This window comes from Pseudopipra pipra, chromosome 4 (assembly GCF_036250125.1).
Source record: "Pseudopipra pipra isolate bDixPip1 chromosome 4, bDixPip1.hap1, whole genome shotgun sequence".
In the NCBI taxonomy this organism is placed as follows: Eukaryota; Metazoa; Chordata; class Aves; order Passeriformes; family Pipridae; genus Pseudopipra; species Pseudopipra pipra.
In genome coordinates this window covers 5001442-5021708 of record NC_087552.1, presented here as the reverse complement: position 1 = coordinate 5021708, position 20267 = coordinate 5001442, and the positions used below count along the sequence as shown (strand labels likewise).

At 38.1% G+C, this 20267-nt stretch overlaps 1 protein-coding gene across 13 annotated transcripts in view; it reads right to left on the bottom strand.

Annotated features, from left to right (window-relative positions):
• The window catches only part of BLTP1 (bridge-like lipid transfer protein family member 1), a 355866-nt gene that overhangs the window by 24040 nt on the left and 311559 nt on the right, over positions 1-20267 (bottom strand). For 11 of the 13 annotated variants that reach the window (XM_064651452.1, XM_064651438.1, XM_064651439.1 and 8 more), the window contains 20 exons: positions 19971-20121; positions 19000-19152; positions 17511-17751; positions 16304-16452; positions 15650-15869; positions 14588-14746; positions 13548-13723; positions 13281-13456; positions 12007-12713; positions 11026-11253; positions 10551-10644; positions 9480-9530; positions 6646-6852; positions 6272-6510; positions 5431-5675; positions 4327-4432; positions 2212-2309; positions 1740-1925; positions 812-980; positions 137-348 (listed from right to left, as the gene is read on the bottom strand). In XM_064651452.1, coding sequence (XP_064507522.1) covers positions 137-348; positions 812-980; positions 1740-1925; positions 2212-2309; positions 4327-4432; positions 5431-5675; positions 6272-6510; positions 6646-6852; positions 9480-9530; positions 10551-10644; positions 11026-11253; positions 12007-12713; positions 13281-13456; positions 13548-13723; positions 14588-14746; positions 15650-15869; positions 16304-16452; positions 17511-17751; positions 19000-19152; positions 19971-20121 — 3967 coding nt within the window. The remainder of the gene's footprint in view (positions 1-136; positions 349-811; positions 981-1739; positions 1926-2211; positions 2310-4326; positions 4433-5430; positions 5676-6271; positions 6511-6645; positions 6853-9479; positions 9531-10550; positions 10645-11025; positions 11254-12006; positions 12714-13280; positions 13457-13547; positions 13724-14587; positions 14747-15649; positions 15870-16303; positions 16453-17510; positions 17752-18999; positions 19153-19970; positions 20122-20267) is intronic. The other 2 variants (XM_064651440.1, XM_064651441.1) reach the window with 2 other exon arrangements.

The window sequence follows — 20267 nt, the reverse complement described above, 5'->3', positions numbered from 1 at the left end:
GCCATGCCACTAGCCTATTTATCAGTCTATGTCTTTTATATTGGTGTAAAGAAAAATTACATTTATGGACATAAAAGCCATGTACCACATAGAAATAGATATTTTAACAGACTTCTGATAGGTCAATTTTGCTTACCTGAGGTGTGTTTGTGATGGGCAGGCAAATTCCTAAGTCATTGACAGTCAGCTGAAGGAACAGGGTCCCAAAAGCCTGTGCAGAGGTTTGTTGGATTCCAGGCAACATATCTACTACTTCTTTTGTGGCCATGTGAATATCTTTATGTAAAGCCATTCTCTGTTCATTCCAGTTGTCATAAGCAGCCTTGTAGTTCAGCCAAAACAGCACAGCTTGGGGAGGAAACAAGAAATGCTTCATTGAAATCAACACATAGAAAAAAAATAATGCACATTGACCAATAAAGTTGTGGGGGTTTTAAATTTTTTTTCAGCTTCTCCATTACTTTAAGACAGACACTCATTCAGGATGCAGCGATTATGCTCGTGCTGCAAAGGACAAGATGGATAAATCTGATGATTTACCACTGAAATTAAAATACAGAAAGTGCTGCTGCTTTAAGCATTATTCCTTTGTGAAGATTTACAACTACCTCCAAACCATCTGCAAACTAATCACCTCAGCAAGTAGAATTTTTAATGTTTGGAATTATCAACCCGTTGACATAGAGTAGATCTCCCAAACTTCTCAGCTACTTAACACTTTGACTTAACATGAAATATGAGTTTTGAATAATCAAGAAAAAACATCTTCTTTAGTATGAGGACAAATCTGTAGCAATTGTTTCTTCAATACCTCTATCAAAGGCCACAGGCTGAGCAAAGACAATTGGCCTGTTCAGAGTAATGAGCACAGCTTCTCTGTCTGATGAGCCACTGATTTCTTCTCTTAGAGCATTTCTTAATCCAATTCTTGTCTTGAAATAGGCAACTTGATGAAAATCTGAGCCAGCTTCTTCATAAACCTTAAATGTTCAAAAAAATGGGATGAGGGAAAGGTTTGCAGCAGGGAGGGGACAGGGAATTGGAAAAAAGAAATAATGAAAACAGCAAGCTAAGATCTCTCTTTTCCCCTTTTTCTCCTCTAACCAGGAGAAGGCTATTTGAGGATATTCAATATTTGAGGATATTCAATATTCTTGCATTAAATTCTAATCACAGTGTTATTTTCCTTATTTATCATAAACTGTTAACTAAAATAATTGTTTATATATCCAGATCCTCTACTGTGACAGTTGATTTATAGGTTTTAAGATTTCTATTTGTTTCTAGGCATGGCAAAATACTTCCATATCAGAGAACCAGTGATTCTAGGTAACAGCAGGTTTAGGAATACAAGAAGTACAACTGTCAAAACAAGACAGACAAACTAGGTCAAAATGTAGGTCTAGCCATGTTTGGGTCTTCTCTGATCTTATTATTTCATTCAAATACCCTAAAAATAAAAACAATATCAAAAAAAATTTCGAGTTGGACTCAGCAGAAAGGTTATTACTGCTATAAAGGGCTAATAAGTTCTAAGATATTAATAGTATGGGGGAAAAAACCAAAACAACACCTCCATACTTGACTCCTTCCACCTTTTATGCATGTACACATTTGATACCCACTCCACAGCCAGATCAGGTAAGAACCAGCAGTGTAAAACAGCTCTTGTCTTGGTTATGTAGTTTTTTAATCCCACACTACTAAGAACAGCACGTGCAAAGATGTCGAGCACTGACCTGATGTTTAACAATCTGTCCTAGTGCCAGATTTAAATCCACCTGGCACTTCCCAAACAGTTTGAGGTAGCTGCTGCTTCCAGGCATTGCTTTGGTTTGCAGTCTGTTTGAGAGCTCAAGTTCAATCAGTCCAGTTTCAAACCTCACAGCGCGCATGGAGGGAGTTGTGGCTGTCACTTGAATTCCCTAAGGAATAAGGAAGGTACAACCTTATCAGCATCTGGTTCAGGGACATAAAGAGAAGGAAAATAAAACAAACCACCAACAAACCCAATAAAAACCCTTTTCCACTGTGCAGCAGTAAAAAGAGGACATAATAATTTTTCCCATTTGAAAAGATTACAGGAACCAAACTTAAGGTCTTTAGGTCTTTTTCTTCATGCAGAGTATTCCTGATTCAATAAACTTTGAGATAAACACCCAAAAGCCACTAATAGCATCTAGGGCCACTGTTTTGTCATCATAAGATTACCTTAAACTGTAGGCTCAAGGAGTAAAGAAGAATTTTTGGTTTGTCTCCATCTGTTGTGCCATCATGTTCATTCCAAAGAGGTATCGGCTGCTCCCCTCCTGTACATGTTAAATATACACTTTCAGAGTTTTAACAAAGAAAACATTTTAAAACCAACAGGTACAAAAAGGTGAAAGTGAACTAAGCCTCATTTTAAACAGTGATTAATTGAAGATTTGTACAAACAAATGAAGGTTGAATGGAAGACATCAGTGCAGATTCATCTTCTTACGTACAATTAATAGCTCTCTACTAAGAAGGAAGGCAGAGAGAGTCATGTTCCTTCCTCCTGGGAAACTTTCCACAGGAAGGCTCAAAGCCTGTAAGGAGTAACACCTAGTTTTCAAAAATATATTATCTGTCCCCTGCACCAATGTATTCCTAATTATCTGACAATAAAGATTGAACACTTGACTAAATACTATGGAAACTGCATGAAAAGAAGAACTGAAATTATATCAGTGTTTTCCAATGAGAGGAGGAAAGAGTATTCTGCAGTTATTTTATTTTTGTGTTTAATTCCTCATCCTGGCACATTTCATCCCAAGTTAGGTATCCCCACAGGCCCTAACTTGAAGGAGGAATCCTGGTTTTAATTCTTCCTGAGATGTGATCTATATTCCATCTTAGTTTATAGGAAGAGCTTGCTGCTGGAAAAAGCCAAGCCATTAATTCTCTCCATACATGCCAATTCTTTTAATTACAGTTATTTGGTGGTAAGAATAGGCAGTTAAATCATGAATTAAAAAACCCCCCAAACAACAACAGTAAATTTTTATCACTCAATTTTCTATCTGGATAATTTTCTTCTTTTAATCAACACTGCCTTCAACTTCAAGATGCAATTACTATGGACTGCTCTTTCATTAACTAGCTTTCAGTTTGTGCAACTTCACCTTAAATAACTGGTACTTATTCAGTTTTTATATAAGGATAATATGCAAACAATATTTTAGTGCAACATAAACCAGAGTTAGAAACACCACTGTAGTATATTACACTAATTGGTATTTTCAAGCCACGTCAATTATTTTGCTCCATGGCAGAAGGACAAAGCTATTTTCTGCCCCCATTGTTCTGCATCCAGCACCCAACTCATGGATTGCTGATTCCTGGTGAGTTCCCCCAACATGGAAGGTAACAGTCACATTTCAAAAACCATCAGGCTGCTACTTGCCATACAAATTTACAGTCCAGAAAACCGAAGAACAAGCAATGGTAATAAATTCCTCACATAAAAACACAGGATAAAAATACAGGGGAGATCAAACTTCAGAGACTAAGAAATGTAGTAAAATCTAATATAGGGCTCATGGTTTACCACTGTATGTTCCTCCATAAAAAATATTCTAATAGAATAATGACAGCTGATGAGGGTTTATTCTTCCCCTAAGCATTTTCTTACTACCCAATACTAATATATTTTGAAGGAAACAAATATCAGGGTGTTTAAAATTTGTTTCTTCTTGTCCTTCAGGGACTCTGACATTTTCCATTTCTTCCACTGCATCTTTTAACTGCCTTGAGGGCACATCATCTAAATCTGCATATTTTTTATTACATGTGTATACATGAATATAAATACATACATAAATATATATGAAAGTAGGTAGATGTACACATAGACACTCCTTTCACTTAGATACCACTTTTTAGCATTTCTTTCCTCACAATGTTTCCAACTATTGATGAATCTTTCCACTAAAAATTAGCTGTATTTCTGTAACAGCCTTTTAGGGTAACCCAACAAGTGTTCCAATCAAACAAAGCTGAACAAAGTGAATACAGAAAGTAACCCAGCCAAGGTCATGTCATGGACAGAGACAGAGAGACTAGTGTCCAGAATGCCAAATTATCCTGCTTCCCAATAAAAAGTCTTGTTTAGGACAGAACTAGAATAATTTCCAGAGCCTCTGTTATTATTTCACACTTCAGCTCTGCTTCTTGCTGCTGGAATTCTAGATGTGAAATGATGATGTCTCTGAAATAAAGAGCTGATCCTGAGAGCTATATCATGTTGCCATCAAACAAGGTTTAAGGTTCTTACTTAGAGTTGGTTTTAAGTGTTCTGCTTACCTGAAACCTTCTGTATGACTTCATTTACTTCCTTCATGAACACTTTTTGCACAAATACCAAATGGTTTAAAAGGTCAGTTGTGAGATTATGTTCAAAGGAGCCAACCTGCAGAAATAGAACATTTTAGAACAAAACTTAAGTTTTCAAAAGAGTGGATTTTTGGTTTTCAGGCACATCTTTTCAAGTCCAATTCTATTGTTATTAGCATAAAAAAAGACAATTATATAGTTTTGTATTGCAATTTTAAAGTCAATTCTCCTGGTTAAGTTTATTTAAACAATAAAATGCAGGACTTGGTTAAGGTTCATGGAATATGTGAAATGCTACTTAATTACAGCTAGAAATCCATTATCAGAAGAAAACAGAAATTAGCAGCCAGCCTCTAAAAGTACATTATTCTAATCACTTTAGGTGAATAAATTTACTGGCATCTTCAATGGTAAACTTACTGTGTCCAGTCTAATCTAAAAGAGTATTTCTAAGAACTGGAGTCTGTCTAAGATTGTTTAAATTTGCCACTAAGATTTTTTAACTAAAATTAAAATACAGACATTTTCTAAAACTACTTGCACTTGGCTTTTGCCTTGGCTAGGCAGGCCCTCCCTTCAGTTTTACAAGCTGAACAAATTCAAAGACCCAAAGGCTTTTCTTCAGCCAGGAAATAACATAGCACCTAATTACACTTCTAATAAAGATGCAAACATCAGAAGTCTCAATTGCTAGACTATTTTTCTGACTACAGAATCACAGTAAGTGAAAAAGCCCTGCTTTCCCCCCACAAGGCTTGCCTTGAAGCAGCATCACTTTTCTCCCTGTGAAAATTAACTGTAGAATTGGTACACAAATAGAACTTGTGAATAGAATAGAAAATTTTATATCATTTACTAAGGTTATTTATAGCTTCTATCTATGGAGCTGTCTAATCACGAAAAAATAAAACTATAAAAAAATAAAATTTTCTTTAAATTTTTCAAGTGTTTATATTCAACCTGTAAACGTGAGAGTTCTGGAGCAGGCAGATTATTAAAATAATATGAAGATGCACACACAGAAGTGTAACAGAGTGGAAATAACAAGTTATCAAGGATGTCTTCAACATCTACCTCAGCCACACAGCGCAGGTAGTTCCCCTGTAGGTAGTAGCCTTGCTTAGCAGGTAGCTCATCTATGCTCCAAATTTGGTCTGAGTAAGTGTCGTGTTCTTCCATGACATATTTCCCTGACATAGTGACAGGGGGGAGGTTGAGACTCGCAGAGGGAGGAATGGTTGACATGTCAGTGGCAGAGACTTTGGAAGTGAAGCGCAGTCTGTGGTTTGGAAGCTCGAAATTAAATCTGGTTTGGGCACCTGTAACAGGAAGGCGGGGAAAGAAAAGGTATGAACTGGCAAAAGGATCTTTTATTTATCCTTAAATTTAAAAACACTTTTGGAATTAATACAAAAATAAAATATTGAAAATATTACTGAAGTGCAGAGACCTAAAGAGCTATAAATATCCACCCAAATGACTCTGGGTTTTCTTTGTTTTTAAAGAAAATGAAGACTTCACTGTAATTAGATGGAGAAGGGAGTCACACAAACCACATCAGGCGTAGTGAGGGCCTATAAAAGTATTCTCAACTAGACTTATGAATCAAAATTTAATTAATCAAAGATCATAAACTGACTTTAGCAGCCAGTGGGAAGCTTCCTGGAAGGAAGCTATAAAGGAATGTACACATCTTCATCTGCTCTTGCATTATCCCTCTGGCAATTCTGTATAACAACCACAATGTAAGTTCTCTACATAGCCCCGACTGAAGTCCACATTAAAAAAATAAGCTGGTAGCAACAGATTCAAAGCTCTAGCTATAATTCCAGCAGAAATACTGAGTGCTCCTGGATGCTTATAGGAAGGGCAAACTAAAAGCAATAATGTTTCTAAAGTTTCAGAGAACTGTTACCTGTCATTCCATGACTCCTCATTCTTCCCATCTTATATTCCGCCTTCAGAGAGGGCAGGAGCGCTGCTCCAATAGCTATACCATCTATCATGGCACTGAACTTGAGCACTATGGGTTTCTTCTCCAAGCCTTCTGGCAGCTGTGGGAATTCGTTTGTTTCGACCGGCGTTTGATTAATACTCGTCGGAGTCTTCTCGGAGGGCAAAGGGGTCGCGACGTCTTCTTTGGTCGGCTGGGGCCTGTTTGCCAAGACAAAGAGCAGAAAACCCTTTTTGTTGTGCTATCAGGGATATATGAGCAGCCTGCCTGTCCCACACAAGTAGCACTGGGTGGCCACCAGCAGGCTTTGGAAGTGCCATGCAGGGAGCACTCACGCGGTGGAGGGCTGGCGGATGAGGTCAGAGATCTGCTTGGAGAGCTGGTGGGAGCTGCGCACCATCATGCTGTGCAGCGTGGCTGGGTGCTGGGGGATGTTGATGCTGATGGCTCCAACCTTCACCACGGCAGCATTGTTTGTTTTCAGTCCTCTCTGGGCACTGTAGAGGGCCTGGGATTTGGCAATGCTGCACTTCACAACAGTCCTAACGGAAAAAGGGAAGAGGAGTTATTTGCACGTCTTTCCAAGCAGTTACAGTTTTAGGTTAAAATGAGTTTTTAAGTGTTACCATAAGTCATTTTGTCTATAAACTCGATACACATTCTTTTTACTTTCACTTGACACACACAGATGCACTACATGCCACAAACAACTATGCTACGTTTAAGAGAACTACAAGTCATGCATTGCCAAAATACCTGTTAAACTGTTACTTTTGCACAAAGTAAGATGGTCTCAGTGCATACACACTAGACAGACAAATTTGCACACACAGAAACAAAGAAAAGCCTTCCATTTCAACTCCTTTTCAGGAATACTCTCAAATCATCCTTTTCGTAAGAAGACTTAGCAAAATTTGATTTTAGCATCCAAATAGGTCAATGGAGGAAATGCTCACTTAACATCCAATACACAGTAAGTGATAAATGCATTTGTGAATTAATACTGCTGATTAATTCAAACACACTATTCCAAAATATATTGTCTAAACTTTATTTTAATATTGAGGAGGATATGGTTCACAATGGTTACCCATGATAAAAATACAACTGCACAGAACTGACAGCTTTTGTTGTCAAAATGAAATTTTGGCATAGCAGAATTCACTAAGGTCCTACTAAAAAAGATTATGGGGGTAACACATTAATGTTTCCCATCTGTGGTCAATTCCTGGAGGGTTACCCAATGGAAGTATTTTAAGCAGCCAACACAATATTACAGCCTCAAAGAGAAGGACATGTAGCTGTGAAGATGCAGTACATCAGCTCAGATGGCTGAAAAATAGAGTCCATAAAACTGCAACATTACATGCAAGTTTCTCAAATACTATATTTTAAGGAGCATCACTAAAATACTTTTTGTATCCCAATTTACATTGTTCCCTAGACAACTCAGTTTCGTGGTGGAAGCTACAATATTCTACGAATTCTACTCCCAGGTGTGGAAATACAAACAAAGAAAAAGATATCATCCTTCTGCTTATAATAAAGAAATAAGGCAATCACAGGCCTATCAACAGCAGATCCATTGACTGAAGCTCAAGGAACAGCCTCAGATTTTCACAGCTATGCAAGGGCTACAAGTAACCTAAAGTGGTTATGGATAATTTTTTAGGGCAGACTCAAGTAAAAATGATTTCAAAATACATGAAGAATTTACACAAATATGGAGGAGGAAACATATCTTAATTCACAACTATTTTCAGAAAAACATTATACAAATAAACATTAATTAAGAAAAGTCCAAACTTATTTTAATCCACCTCTTTAATTATTTCTGTCTTCATATTTCCTTATTTCCTGCTCTCTTCCTGCTACCATTTTGGCTCAACTATTGTGAGGCCAATCAAGAACACATTTCCATCCCCATCTATAACACAAAATACTACTACATTCAAACAATTTTAAAACATTTTCTTAATTAAAAAAAGTTACACCAACATAGGTGTTGCAAGAGAAAAATACTTCAGCAAGATTAACTTAGCTTTTCTGCTAAGATATTTCCATATTTCATGCAACAAATTAATTTCACTGTTGCTTGCCTGCAACAGTGGAACTACTTCCATGACAGAATGAAATGTGGAACGACTGTCTGGATATACATTTATTTGGATTGAGGACTGCACATGAATTATCTACAATCTGCTTACCTACAGTGATATGCCTATGACAGATCTGGTTATATATTATTAAAATCATTAATCAGTATTTAAGTTATGTGCCAGCAATGGTTTCTGAAAGAATTCTATGTTCTCACATCAATTCCGTGAGTAATCACTCTCCAGACAAACTCGTGAAAAAAGTATTTGTCCCATTACAGAACTGACTACAAGGCCAGCACTTCAAAGATTTTTGGGAATGTTATAAGAAGGGAGGGAGAAAAAGGTCAGCAGGAGGTCCATAACCCACAGGAACTATTACACTGAGTCAGCTGAAAACTCAGGCAGTAGCAGATACTTGAGATGTGAATAAAGTGATTCTTCCCTTAATTCCAGCATTCATGACTCCCCACCAGACCTATCCTCCATGGATTTATGCAATCCTTTGAATCGTTTATACTTTTGTTAACCACATCACAAGGCAATGAATTCAACTGCTCAGTGATGTATTAAGAACAAAAGTACTTCCTTCTCTGCTGGTTTAACGTTGCTCCCAGACAAAGAGGAACACAGATCCCAATATTTTCTCTACATCACTTGCAGTTTTACAGTCCATCACCTCTCCTTCCAGAGCTACCTTCTATAAGGACATTTTGAAGTTAATCCTGTATTATCACAATACTGAATATACAAAGAAGACACTGCATCTTTTGTGAGGGAGACCAACACCCACATATAGAGATCTGGGGGACATGAAGAGGGTCACCTTCATTAGGAGTAAAAGCACAGGCAGAGTTTTAAGCCCCCACAACTCGATTGTTAACATTTATAAGGGCCTGTTTGGACAGATATTTAGCAGGCTACATTAAAAGCTTATCTAGGTAATACTAATGCTAAACTAAAATGTATTCAAGCAACGTCTTCCTACACAATCACACACAGTAGGAATGCAGCCATTAGCTACACGACACAGAGGTAATTGCAAGACTATTAAATATAATAGTATGACATACAGAAACTCTTGTTTGGCTGTGCTTGTAGGAGATGTAGGAAAATCCTCCAGTCTACAGATGAAGGTTGAAGAGAAAGCAAGAAAAACAAAAAAAAAAGCAAATAAAGAATAAACATCCATGCAAAATTAGTCAGTTAATTACTTGTAACCCACAATATGACATTTACTTTCAAATTTACCAAGGTGAAGGGTTTGTTCAGGTTTGTTGTTTGCTCTTGTTGCTTTTAAGATGTATCACTATTTCCCCCTTCCTTTTGTACCCTCCCTATATGGAAGCTCAGTAAGATGATGATGTAAAGCAGACATGAAGGGCCTCAGTCACCTTCAGAAACCCTTCATGACTGTCTGATTAAAACTCTCATTTATGCCTCTGAAACACTTTTATTGGAAGCAATTAGGCTGAGGAAATCATAAAATTCTCTATGTTTTACATTCTTTGTAGCATCTTCCAAACTAACCAGGAATTCAAGGGAGAGAGAGAGAGAGAGAGAGACTCGGGTCATGTTATGTAGCCCTTTTCCTACAACATTCATATTCTAAAACCAGATCACATACTGGGGGTTACCCAGCTAACACCCAAACTGTGTGAGGATGATCTACAACAAAGAGTTGTGGTTCAGCTGTTCTGCAACTCAAACAGAAAGAAATTCAGCTAGGAACAAAGAAAAATAATGCGTGGCCTGTTGGAGCTTGTGAGCCTGGCAAAAAAAACCCCAAACCCAAAACAATGTGGATGCTGAGCAAGTCATTCATGACATCCATGCACAAGAAGTGATTCTCTCCCCCTCCCCTGCCAAGTTGTGTCAATTATATAAAGGGTGGAAAAGGCATATCTGAAATGTAAAAATAACATGAAGAATGGAGCATGATGGGAGTTCAAAAAGATATCTGTTAAAGAAACACTATAGATTTTAAATGCGAATAATCAGCATCAGTAAGTTAACTACTCCCTAAAAATCTTATGTGGTTTGAACCTATAAATTTCAAAAACAATTAGAAGCTTAAGAGAAACACTACACAAACTCACTTCTCTGCACTTGAACAATTTTAAATTGTCAGGCTTCCTACTTACTGGATATTTGGGGTAATTCCCTCCAGCAGGACAATATTGACACCTCCTATGTGAGCAGTGGCACATGTCTCAGTCATCTTTTGATGTAGTACATCTTTAAGAAAAAAAGGTATTTAACAGCATTTCATTCAGTAAAATACTTCCAGGTATGCCTACTGCTTGCAAAAACATAGTAGCAGGAAAGTAAATGAAAAATTACAGTTATAGTAGTTTTTCCATGTTAAGTAATATCAAATTTAAATTGTGACGAGAAAATGAAAGGAGTGACTATCTTCTAATATCTTCTAATAGAATTTCCTCCATGGCATTTTCTGAAAATCTTGCATCCTTTTAAAATCCTTCAGTATCCTACTAAGCTTTTAAAAGAACTTACTGCATATTATTATACTACCACCACACATATTACACACACACACATAACGTGCAAAGCTGGCAGTGAGTTTTAAATTACAGAGAACATTGTAGCTCATCCCACCTTTCATTTTCTCTTTCAGGGTGAAACTGCCATGGATCCTCTTCAGTTCAGACTCCATGGTCAGCCCCCCAATGTCTGCCTCCAGGTGGGTCCTGTTCACCATGCCTATCCCAAAGACTATGAGGGTCACGTGCTGCGGCTCCGACGTCACCAGGCTGCGCTTCCTGCCATTCTCCTGCTCGTTCTCAAACACCACTCTGCAGGCGGGGTCAGTCGGGCTTCGAACACCTGCAACACCATGAGTTATTTAAGGAATTATTCACCATAAATCCTTGGCACAGCTGATTTATATTTGTGTTTGAAACCGAGGATCGTGTCAGGCAAATCACCTGTGCCTCGCTCCTTCCACCCTAATGCCATGCCAAGTGAAGCGAATCCAAGGCACGATGGGGACAATAATGAGTGATGTGATTTCATTACTATTCATAGACATGTTCTTATGTATATTTATAGCAGCCCAAGTTCACCAACAAAAAGAATGATGCTGTCAGCTCTCAAATTTACTCTGCTGTGCTAAAATATGTCGGAAATAGAGAGCAATGATTACGCCAGATCTCAAAGCTTTGGGTGAAATTATGGCCCAAGCACCTGTAATCTCTGTGGGACTTAACCAAAATCAGTATTTCACCTTTCCTTCTCTCACAGCCAGGTTCACAGATTATTTTTTTTTACTGTCAGTCATTCTCAAGGCAAAAATTTTCACAGAATGGTAATACACTAATTCCCAGTAGCCCCTTGAAAACAAAACAGCACCTTGGAAGGAACAAACTCAATCCACACTACACAATTAGTGAGAAAAGTTAAAACTTTTCATTTGTACACCATCTTGGTGAACTAATTACAAGCTCCCCCTCATCCTCACCACTTTAGCCCCTCTGATCCAAGTTTGATGGGGTGGGCAACTTCCAAAAACTAAGTTATGATCAAGCTTTAGAAGAACACATCTGAGCAAAAGCACATGCTCTTAATTCCTCGGATTACCTGTTGGCCCAAAAGTTTCAGAAGACTTTTCTAAAATGCCAGTTGGATCAGAAATGAGCGAGTAGAAGTTCAACAGTTTGTACATGTTCTGCCAGCACTCAGCAGAAGGTTCGCTCTGTTCCGACACGGTAATAGAGTCCGAGTCATCCATGTGAATAGTCACGTGGTCAACTACATCTTTTGACCCTTTCCTGGACACTTTGGAAGTCCTTCGTTCTGACCTCCCCAGGGAATTCTTGTTCCGAGACTCTTTTTTGTTGTTCTCGTTGTTTGTCCGTTTGCTCTTGGTGTTGTTCACTCTGTTGACCCCGTTGAGGCTCCCTCGGGAGCTGCGGCTGAAGTCGGAGGAGCGGAAGTCTCTGTGCTTGCGGGTTTTGAAAGTAGGGGTGGGAGAGGCTGATCCAGCTGTGTATCTGCTAAGCTTGATGTCTGTCTGCGTGGCTTTGATGTCATCAATCATGGTGCTGAACTGGTGGATGAGCCGAACCAGCGCCATGTCCACGTGCTGGCTGATGGATTGGCAGGAAATGGTGAAATTGCAGTGGAAGGTGTTGTAATAGCGTTTGTTCAAGTCGTGGAAGGAGAGGGCATTGGTGGAGTTATGAGGTGTGCACATGGACTTCTCCATCACAACAGCACTAATACTGAAAGTTTCCAACATCAAAGCTGGTTTGAATTCCAGAGGAGGAAGATTGACAGCTCCTTGCCTAAGGAAAAAAAAAATGGTACAAGTTACTGCTTTGTTTCTTTTTATGAGAGTGAGAGTCATATGTTTTTTACACAGCCTTTTATTTCCCTTAGAATATCACCTTCTTTTACAGTTTCATACTGTGTGCTACTGACATAGCAATCATTCAGTTCTGTGAAACTTAGTTTGGCATGCAATCACTCCTAAATCATATCCTAAAGCCTTGCCCAAAATTGGCCTAGGGGAAGATTCAGCATTTACACAGAAACTAACATCATCATTTACAGGATTAATTGTAAAGCATCATTTAATAGCCACTGGAATTTCCCCCACTATTATTCCCATCAGCTCTCCCTTCCCCAATCGCCAATTTTCAAAAGCAGCTGAGGTTCCAATGCTTACAATTCCCACACCATTCCACAGAAAGATTAAGAAAAATATTCTAAAAGGAAGACAAGATGTAAGATTAAAAGAATAAAGGCCGCTCCTTGTTCTGGGGAAATGCTTTGGAATTCTGTATCATCACGAAAAACATACCTTGTGTTCTTTAACCAATATACATATTTTCAAGTATCTCACAACATACCTGCGGGCTCGCTTGCTTTTCCTTTCTTTTGCTGTGTCTGAATCAACAATATCTGCTCTGAGGCAGTCCAGAGTTCCTGAGAAGGAGAGGTACTCTCCGAAGTACATTCTGTAGCAGAGGGGCATTGCATCCTGAGACTGAATTCCCGTGTAACTCAGGAGAGGTTTGAAAACAACCTGCAAACCAAAACCCACTGATTTAGTTCCGACGGTCTAGATTATTCCTATATTCTTGCTCCACCATTTGTTGATGTGCAACCCCAGTTACCTGTGCATCTGCCAGCTGGACAGCAGGAAACCCCTGGTTACCCTCTTCCACACCTGCAATGTCATCCTGACTGGTGCTGTGCTGCGAGTGGGTGCCATCCAGGGTGTTCTGGTCACTGGACAACACTGTGTTGAAGTCTGAAGCAGAAGGGATAGTAGGAAGATTGGGTGCCACACCTGAAAAATAAATACCCATGGAACACTAACACCACAGCAAATTTTATCACTACCGACTCCATTAATTCAGCAAGATTAACACATGCCATATGCAGAGAAAATCAGAGCCACAGTCAGGTCTGTAACCTCACAGAAGTGGCATTTAGGATAAACAAACAATCTGATATTGCTGAAACAGTGTTAGTGAAAAAGAAGAGTAAGTATTAATAGTGTTAGTGAATAAGAAAATTAAGACATATTTGAATATTATGAATGATGACAGGCTTACAAGAATAACAAATAAGCTGCAATAAGTTGTTACACATCTGTTTCTTTAATACATATAAGACTTCCAGTAATATTTTTTTCTCTCCATTCCCTTACACCAGTTAATCATTCCCATTCCTAAATTACTCTCGCAGTAATGTTTATGTTTAGTCTCAAAATAATGTTTATGTTTGGTCTCAAAATTGAACTGAGAAAGAACAAGAATTCCAATGTACAAACTACAAAAAAAAAAGGCATATGCAAATTAGATTAAAAATAGCCAACGAAATCCAAGGAACTCTGCAACAGATGATGATTTTATGGCTTAGCTTTTGGCAGCTACACATGGTTTTGGAAGCTACACTTACAGTTCCAAATGTAAGAAAAAGCGACATTTTTGGAGGCAGGGCAAGGGAAATGAAAACAACAGTTTTGCTTAAATCACAATTTTTCATTTTCTGCTCTGCTGAGAAGTCCCACAAGTAGCATTTTGAAATGATTAAGTTCTGTTGAACATAAGTCACTTGCTCAGTTACTTTCAAACAGAGTGTGGCAAACACAGGACCAGCCAACCCCTAAAAAAAATCACCTCTTCAATTCAGCTGTAATTAGCAATACCTGTTGGAAGACTGTTGTGTCCAGACTTAGTGGCAGGACTTTCCTGCACCACACTTCCTCTGTTGCCCACAGCATTTGACATCCAGTTATAGAAACTCACAGAAGATGGTTCAGACAGCAAGGGATGCTCAGACAACATGTCTGTGGCCATGGTGTTTCCTACACGGATAAATCGGGAGCTTTAGAATTTGTTGTAACAAAGTCAGCAAAACCAAGGAACACGGCACAATTTTACTCACAACATCTATTTACTACAAAAGGAAGCCTAATTCTCAAGGTTTATTCCACTAAGTTACTTGTCAGACAGCACTACAGGTGCTACCACAGAAGTTACACTATGACACTAGTGGATGTCGCACTACAAGTGTCTTTGCACTTGTTCATCTCTACCATGAATTAAAGGAAAGGTGTCATTAAGAAACCAAAAATACCTTTTTTTCTGAACAATATTTCAGTCCCTGACAGCAAAGGAGAGAGGTTTTAGAGAAAATACAGTATCAAATTTATAATTTACATATGAAGAAAAACAGATAACACCACACTGAACAATAACACAGAAGACAATAATTTCAATATATGTATTTTGAACTTCTAACCCATTTGTTCCAAAGACCATTACTAAAAATCTGCAAATTATTAAATGCAAACTAAGTTAGTGGAATATTAGTTTTAGTCCACTTTTTGAGCTACCTACAAGATCGAGAAAAAAATTACAAATACAGAATGATCACTACGTTTCTTTATTCCTTCAGAAAGGCTCACTTAAGTAATTATGTAATAAACTCAAAAATTAAAGGTAAGGAAAGGGAAAATATTTTATGTATTTTGTTAGCCATAATTTCTTTTCCAACCTGATGCACTTGCTGTTTGCTGCACGAGACCATTTCCTAGAAGCAATGTCTAGGAACTGCTCATTAAAAACTATGATTTTTATCTGGGGGAAAGGAGGAAGGAGGTGAGATTTTAAACAAATATGATATTTCATTGTGACAACATAGTACTTCTTTTAAATCATTAAAATCAAATCAATACCCCCTTTAGCTTATATGGGCTACATCATACCTGTTCTTGTTAAAGAACTGCTTTTAACTGCAGCTGTACTTCTTTGAGGAGTCCCTTCCAGAAGGTTGTGCAGGCTTGGGAAACTCCCAGTCAGGTAGCTGAGCAGACTCTCTTTCCTTGGACTTTCCTTGACGGCCATTCCGGAGCGGCCAACGTGCACCGGGGAATCCGTAGCTGTGTCTCCACTAGTGTAACTCAAGGAATGATATGGATGTATGCCCTTTGGGGAGAAAGCAAAGAAAGCAGTGAAGCACTGTGTAAACTGCAAAGAGGAAGGGACATTCGGTCTGAATATGAGAGTGGAACACAGTAACTGTACTACAAGTTATTGGAAAGCTTTGTCAATCTTAGGTTTGGTACCATGATAGTTAAATCCTCGTTTCTGCTTCCCTAAATAGGTGAAAACACACAAAGGTTTAGGCATACCCTTAAGTGATGCACATATATATTGCTTTAAGCATGTCTCTCACGTTAATTGACAAGAAAAACAATAAAGAACAGATGCAGAATATAAGTCAACTGATGGAGCATCACTTCTATAAGGTCAGGAGCATACCTTCCATGTGTTACACTCTTAGACATGTGATTATTCATCTGCAGCCAACAGAGCTGCTACAAACCACTTTCCCCCCGTGCACAGTGCTAGAAACTCACCTTTATTTTCAGAACAGAATCACTGTGAGTGTGAGTCTTGGATAATTTCCTCATGATCTCAGCACCAGTGACAGGCCCAGAGGAGCCGCTGGCAGGGGGAGGGCGGTTGGCTGTTCCTTCCAAGAGCATCGTGTGCTCACTGACAGTGGCTGGAACCAAGCAAAACCATTTTTCCTCATTTTTATATATATATGGGGAACCAAGATTATCTATTTTTAGGCACATTTATTTACAGGCAGTCATGAACTCCCAAATTCTGACACACACCTACACACAGCTGTCTAGGCAATGTTAAGACAAATGAGAAAACTTCAGACATGGGCCTACTGCATTTGGTTTAATGATCCAAGTGTTTCTGCTGAATCAAAGCAGATATTTTAGAGAAGGGAGTAAAAATTTCCATCATATTGTATGATTACATATAAGTTTCACATAGAAACATCTTTGAGTTTGCTCTCTTTGCCTGCTGCCAGGCTTTTAACTAAAAGCAGATTCTCCTCCTGATTTTTGAAACTACTTTTTCCTCAGTTAATGTAAATAACTAAGTGAACTCAACAAAAAAAGAGTGCTCAAACAACATGTATCTATTTATGCCCCTCCTTTCTGCAGGTCTTATGCCAGCTCTATATCAAATACAAACCTAAATGCTTTGCTATAGATGCTTTGATATAGTCAAAAACAAAGCTAAATCAGCAGCTTATTTCAAATTGGGAACCTGTAAGATGGCAATAGAAATTTACCATTGAAGTAGTAAAAATGAGGGGGGGATAAAAAGAAGAAGAGAAAATGTCTTCACAAAGAACAAATAAGAAGGTAGGTTTAAAGCTATGCCTGGAAGAATTCATTAGAATTGCACCTTACAACTCTTAACAAAGGTCAGAACCTGCACAAAAAAATCCTAATTCCAAGGTAGCAGATAATTAAGTTGATGTGTTTTGTGCAGGAAATAACAAGACAAAGCATGTGAAGAAAGTGAGGTCTCCCTGTTTTGTTTTTCCCTGAACAAGTACTAATTATTGTAATACTATAATTATAATTGGTAGCAGCAGCTTCAGAATAAAGATGATTTTAAAAAAGAAGCTTGATAATTCTAAAAAATGAAAAACATAATGTATTCAAGCATTAAAACTAAAGAAATTACAAATGCTCTGAGAGGATCTGCTTGCCTCCATGAATTTTTTATGGAAGCAGAAGAACACAAAAGTACCTGCATCAAATTCAAATTCTGCTCCATCAGCACTTGTGTCACTCTGAAGACCCCCTCCATTGTCTAATCCAAGTCCATCCTCATGCTCATGGCAGGCATTTGGCTGCAGTTTCACTGGCTGGGTTGGTCTGTGCAAGCTGACTCCTTTAAAGGCTGGGGTTACCACAATGAACTTCATCCACTGCCTTGCTAAGGCAACTAGACCTTTCTTTAAAGTCACTAAGGCAGGAAGGCCATCACTCTTAAAAAGAAAAGATAAATTTAAATTTATATCGCAGCATTTTGAAGTAAACTTGGAGGGGAAAAAAAAAGTCAAAGCTCCCTTAAGTCTTTGTGCTCAAGAGATTTATGACAAATATGCTGGCACCACGCCACAGCAATTCAGATAGAAGAAGTCAAAGAGCTGAGAGATAAAAATTACAGCTTCATTGAACATAGTAGATACATTTATCTACGTGACCTGAGGGGCCAAAAATAAACAACAGGAAACAGGTTTGTTAATATAAAAGTACTTAAGTAATTATAAGGCTCTGAACTACAGACTAAAATTCATAGCAACGCTAGGCTGACTGTAGAAACAAAACTGAAATTGAAAAGATGATGGTTTCTCCCATTGTTGGTAAGCAGTATTTTAAGAACATAAATTTGAGGCCAAAAATAGGGATTGTTTTGATTACATCACTGAATTGTCCTAAAGAAAAAAAAAATCTCATTATTTTGACCGTAATTCAAACAGTGCTATTTCTGCCACAAACTGTGCTATTTCTGATCACTGGGCTCTCAGCTGAATATCACAGAATCATGTTGAAAACCAGAGTGTTTAAAGCTGACAGCTGTGGAATTGGATTATGAAAATGACACAAAATCAGGAATAAACACTCCTCCTTATGCCTAATGTTTGTTCAAACAACTATTTTCCACCACAATCTAGGCATTTACATTCTAAAGGCATCATGATTCTTAAGCCTTAAAGTTTGTGCAATTCTAGTTCCTTCCTTAAACTGTCTGCATTATCCCAGTATTTCTACAAGACATGAAAACTAGTTCCAAGGAGAGCATCTGGAATAAGCTAAATGGTTCATGCACTTGCCTTAACAAACTTGAGATTTATTCAATTTTAAAACCATGAAAAATGAAATCTGATAAAAAGGTCAGTGAAATCTGATAAAGAGGCAATGAAATCTGATAGAAAAGGCCATTAATAATTTTAAAGGCATGCCTGTTTGGTTTATGATTTGTCATGTATTTACTAATAAAACAGCTTGATGAACATTATGCATATATACAGGCCACAACAAAAATGGCAGATGTGAAAGCAAACAACATGAGAGAAGCCATATCTACTTATCATTTTGAAGATATATAGGAGTTTGGGTTATATTTCCTTGCCTGTTAACTTTCCTTAAACTGTTACCAAATTTAAGACAGTAGAATTGGTACATTTGAAACTAAAAGACTGAGCTATTTCCAGTTTTACAGGGTAACTCACCATGGTGGCATCCTCAATAATGGAGTAATTTGCTTGATGAAGGTAATGGTGCAATATATTACACAGTAAACAAGAAGGATTTTCTTGCAAGAAACGAGCCACCTTGGTAAGCCTGTTGTACTTGCTTCTCAGAGGGAAGTGCACACTTTTATTCTAGAATAAAACAAAACAATTTTCAGCATAGGAACATCCTTGCAAAGAGAGCATGAGCATGAATGGCAGGATTTCACCCGTGATACAACAAACTCTAAACCCATTTTAAACAAAGATTTGCCACATGGATACTCACCTTACTTTCAACAGTGTATGTGAAAAATCATACTTGATGCTTATCTGTTTATATGAAGCAATAAAACAAAAGCCTGGATACAAATAGCAGACTTTATAAAGTTACTTCTGGACTAACAGACATATATGCAAAGCTAGCTGAGATTTTCAAAGAAACCATTTATTTGTAGTTGAAGACAAAACAGGCATTTTTGTAATTTGGTTTAATGCTAGAAAAAAGGTAAGAAAAAAATAGGAAGGGAGGCAGGAATAAGAGACTGCTGCAAAGGATGACTTTTGAGTACAGCAGAAAACTAGCCTCACACATCAATTTTTCAGTGCAAGACAGGATCTCAACGATGGGCACCACCTCGAAAGCTTCCCACTAGATGGTGCCAACCAAACAAACAGCAGACAAAAATATTTCATTAAATATACCAGGCACTACAGCCATATTTCTTACTACTTTCATATTTCTTACTCTGGAGAGTAAGAAGCACAAGGCTTCCTCACTAGTAACACCTGACTGTTTTTTGTTCTGAAATTTATTGGGACTGTGCAGTGAATTCTTGTGACCAGTTCTGGAGCTAAGGGTTCACAAGAGGTGCTGTAAGTTTGTCAGTGAAAATACCCAGAATTCCAAACAGTATCTATTCCTTATTGCACTGTTCTGTCCTGATAAGCCCATGGATTTTACAGTTTACCTCTAGAGCCTCTGTCATAATGCAGCCCATGACAGCACAGATCCGCAGGGTCCCTTCGGTTTCCAGTTTGTTCAATGACGATTTCACCTGGTCAATGGGAACAAGCCAAGCACCAACTGCAGGTGTTGCAGTGCTCAGGAGGTTCAGCTGCCTATGAGGAAAAATAAAGAGAATTAGGATTCACAGGCAGCAGCAGTAATTAGCAAGATTCTTCCAGTGCTGTTATGAATGACAGTCAAACAGGTGGAACACTGATGCAAAGAATTTATTGCCCTGAAGGTGAAAACTGGCAAAAGG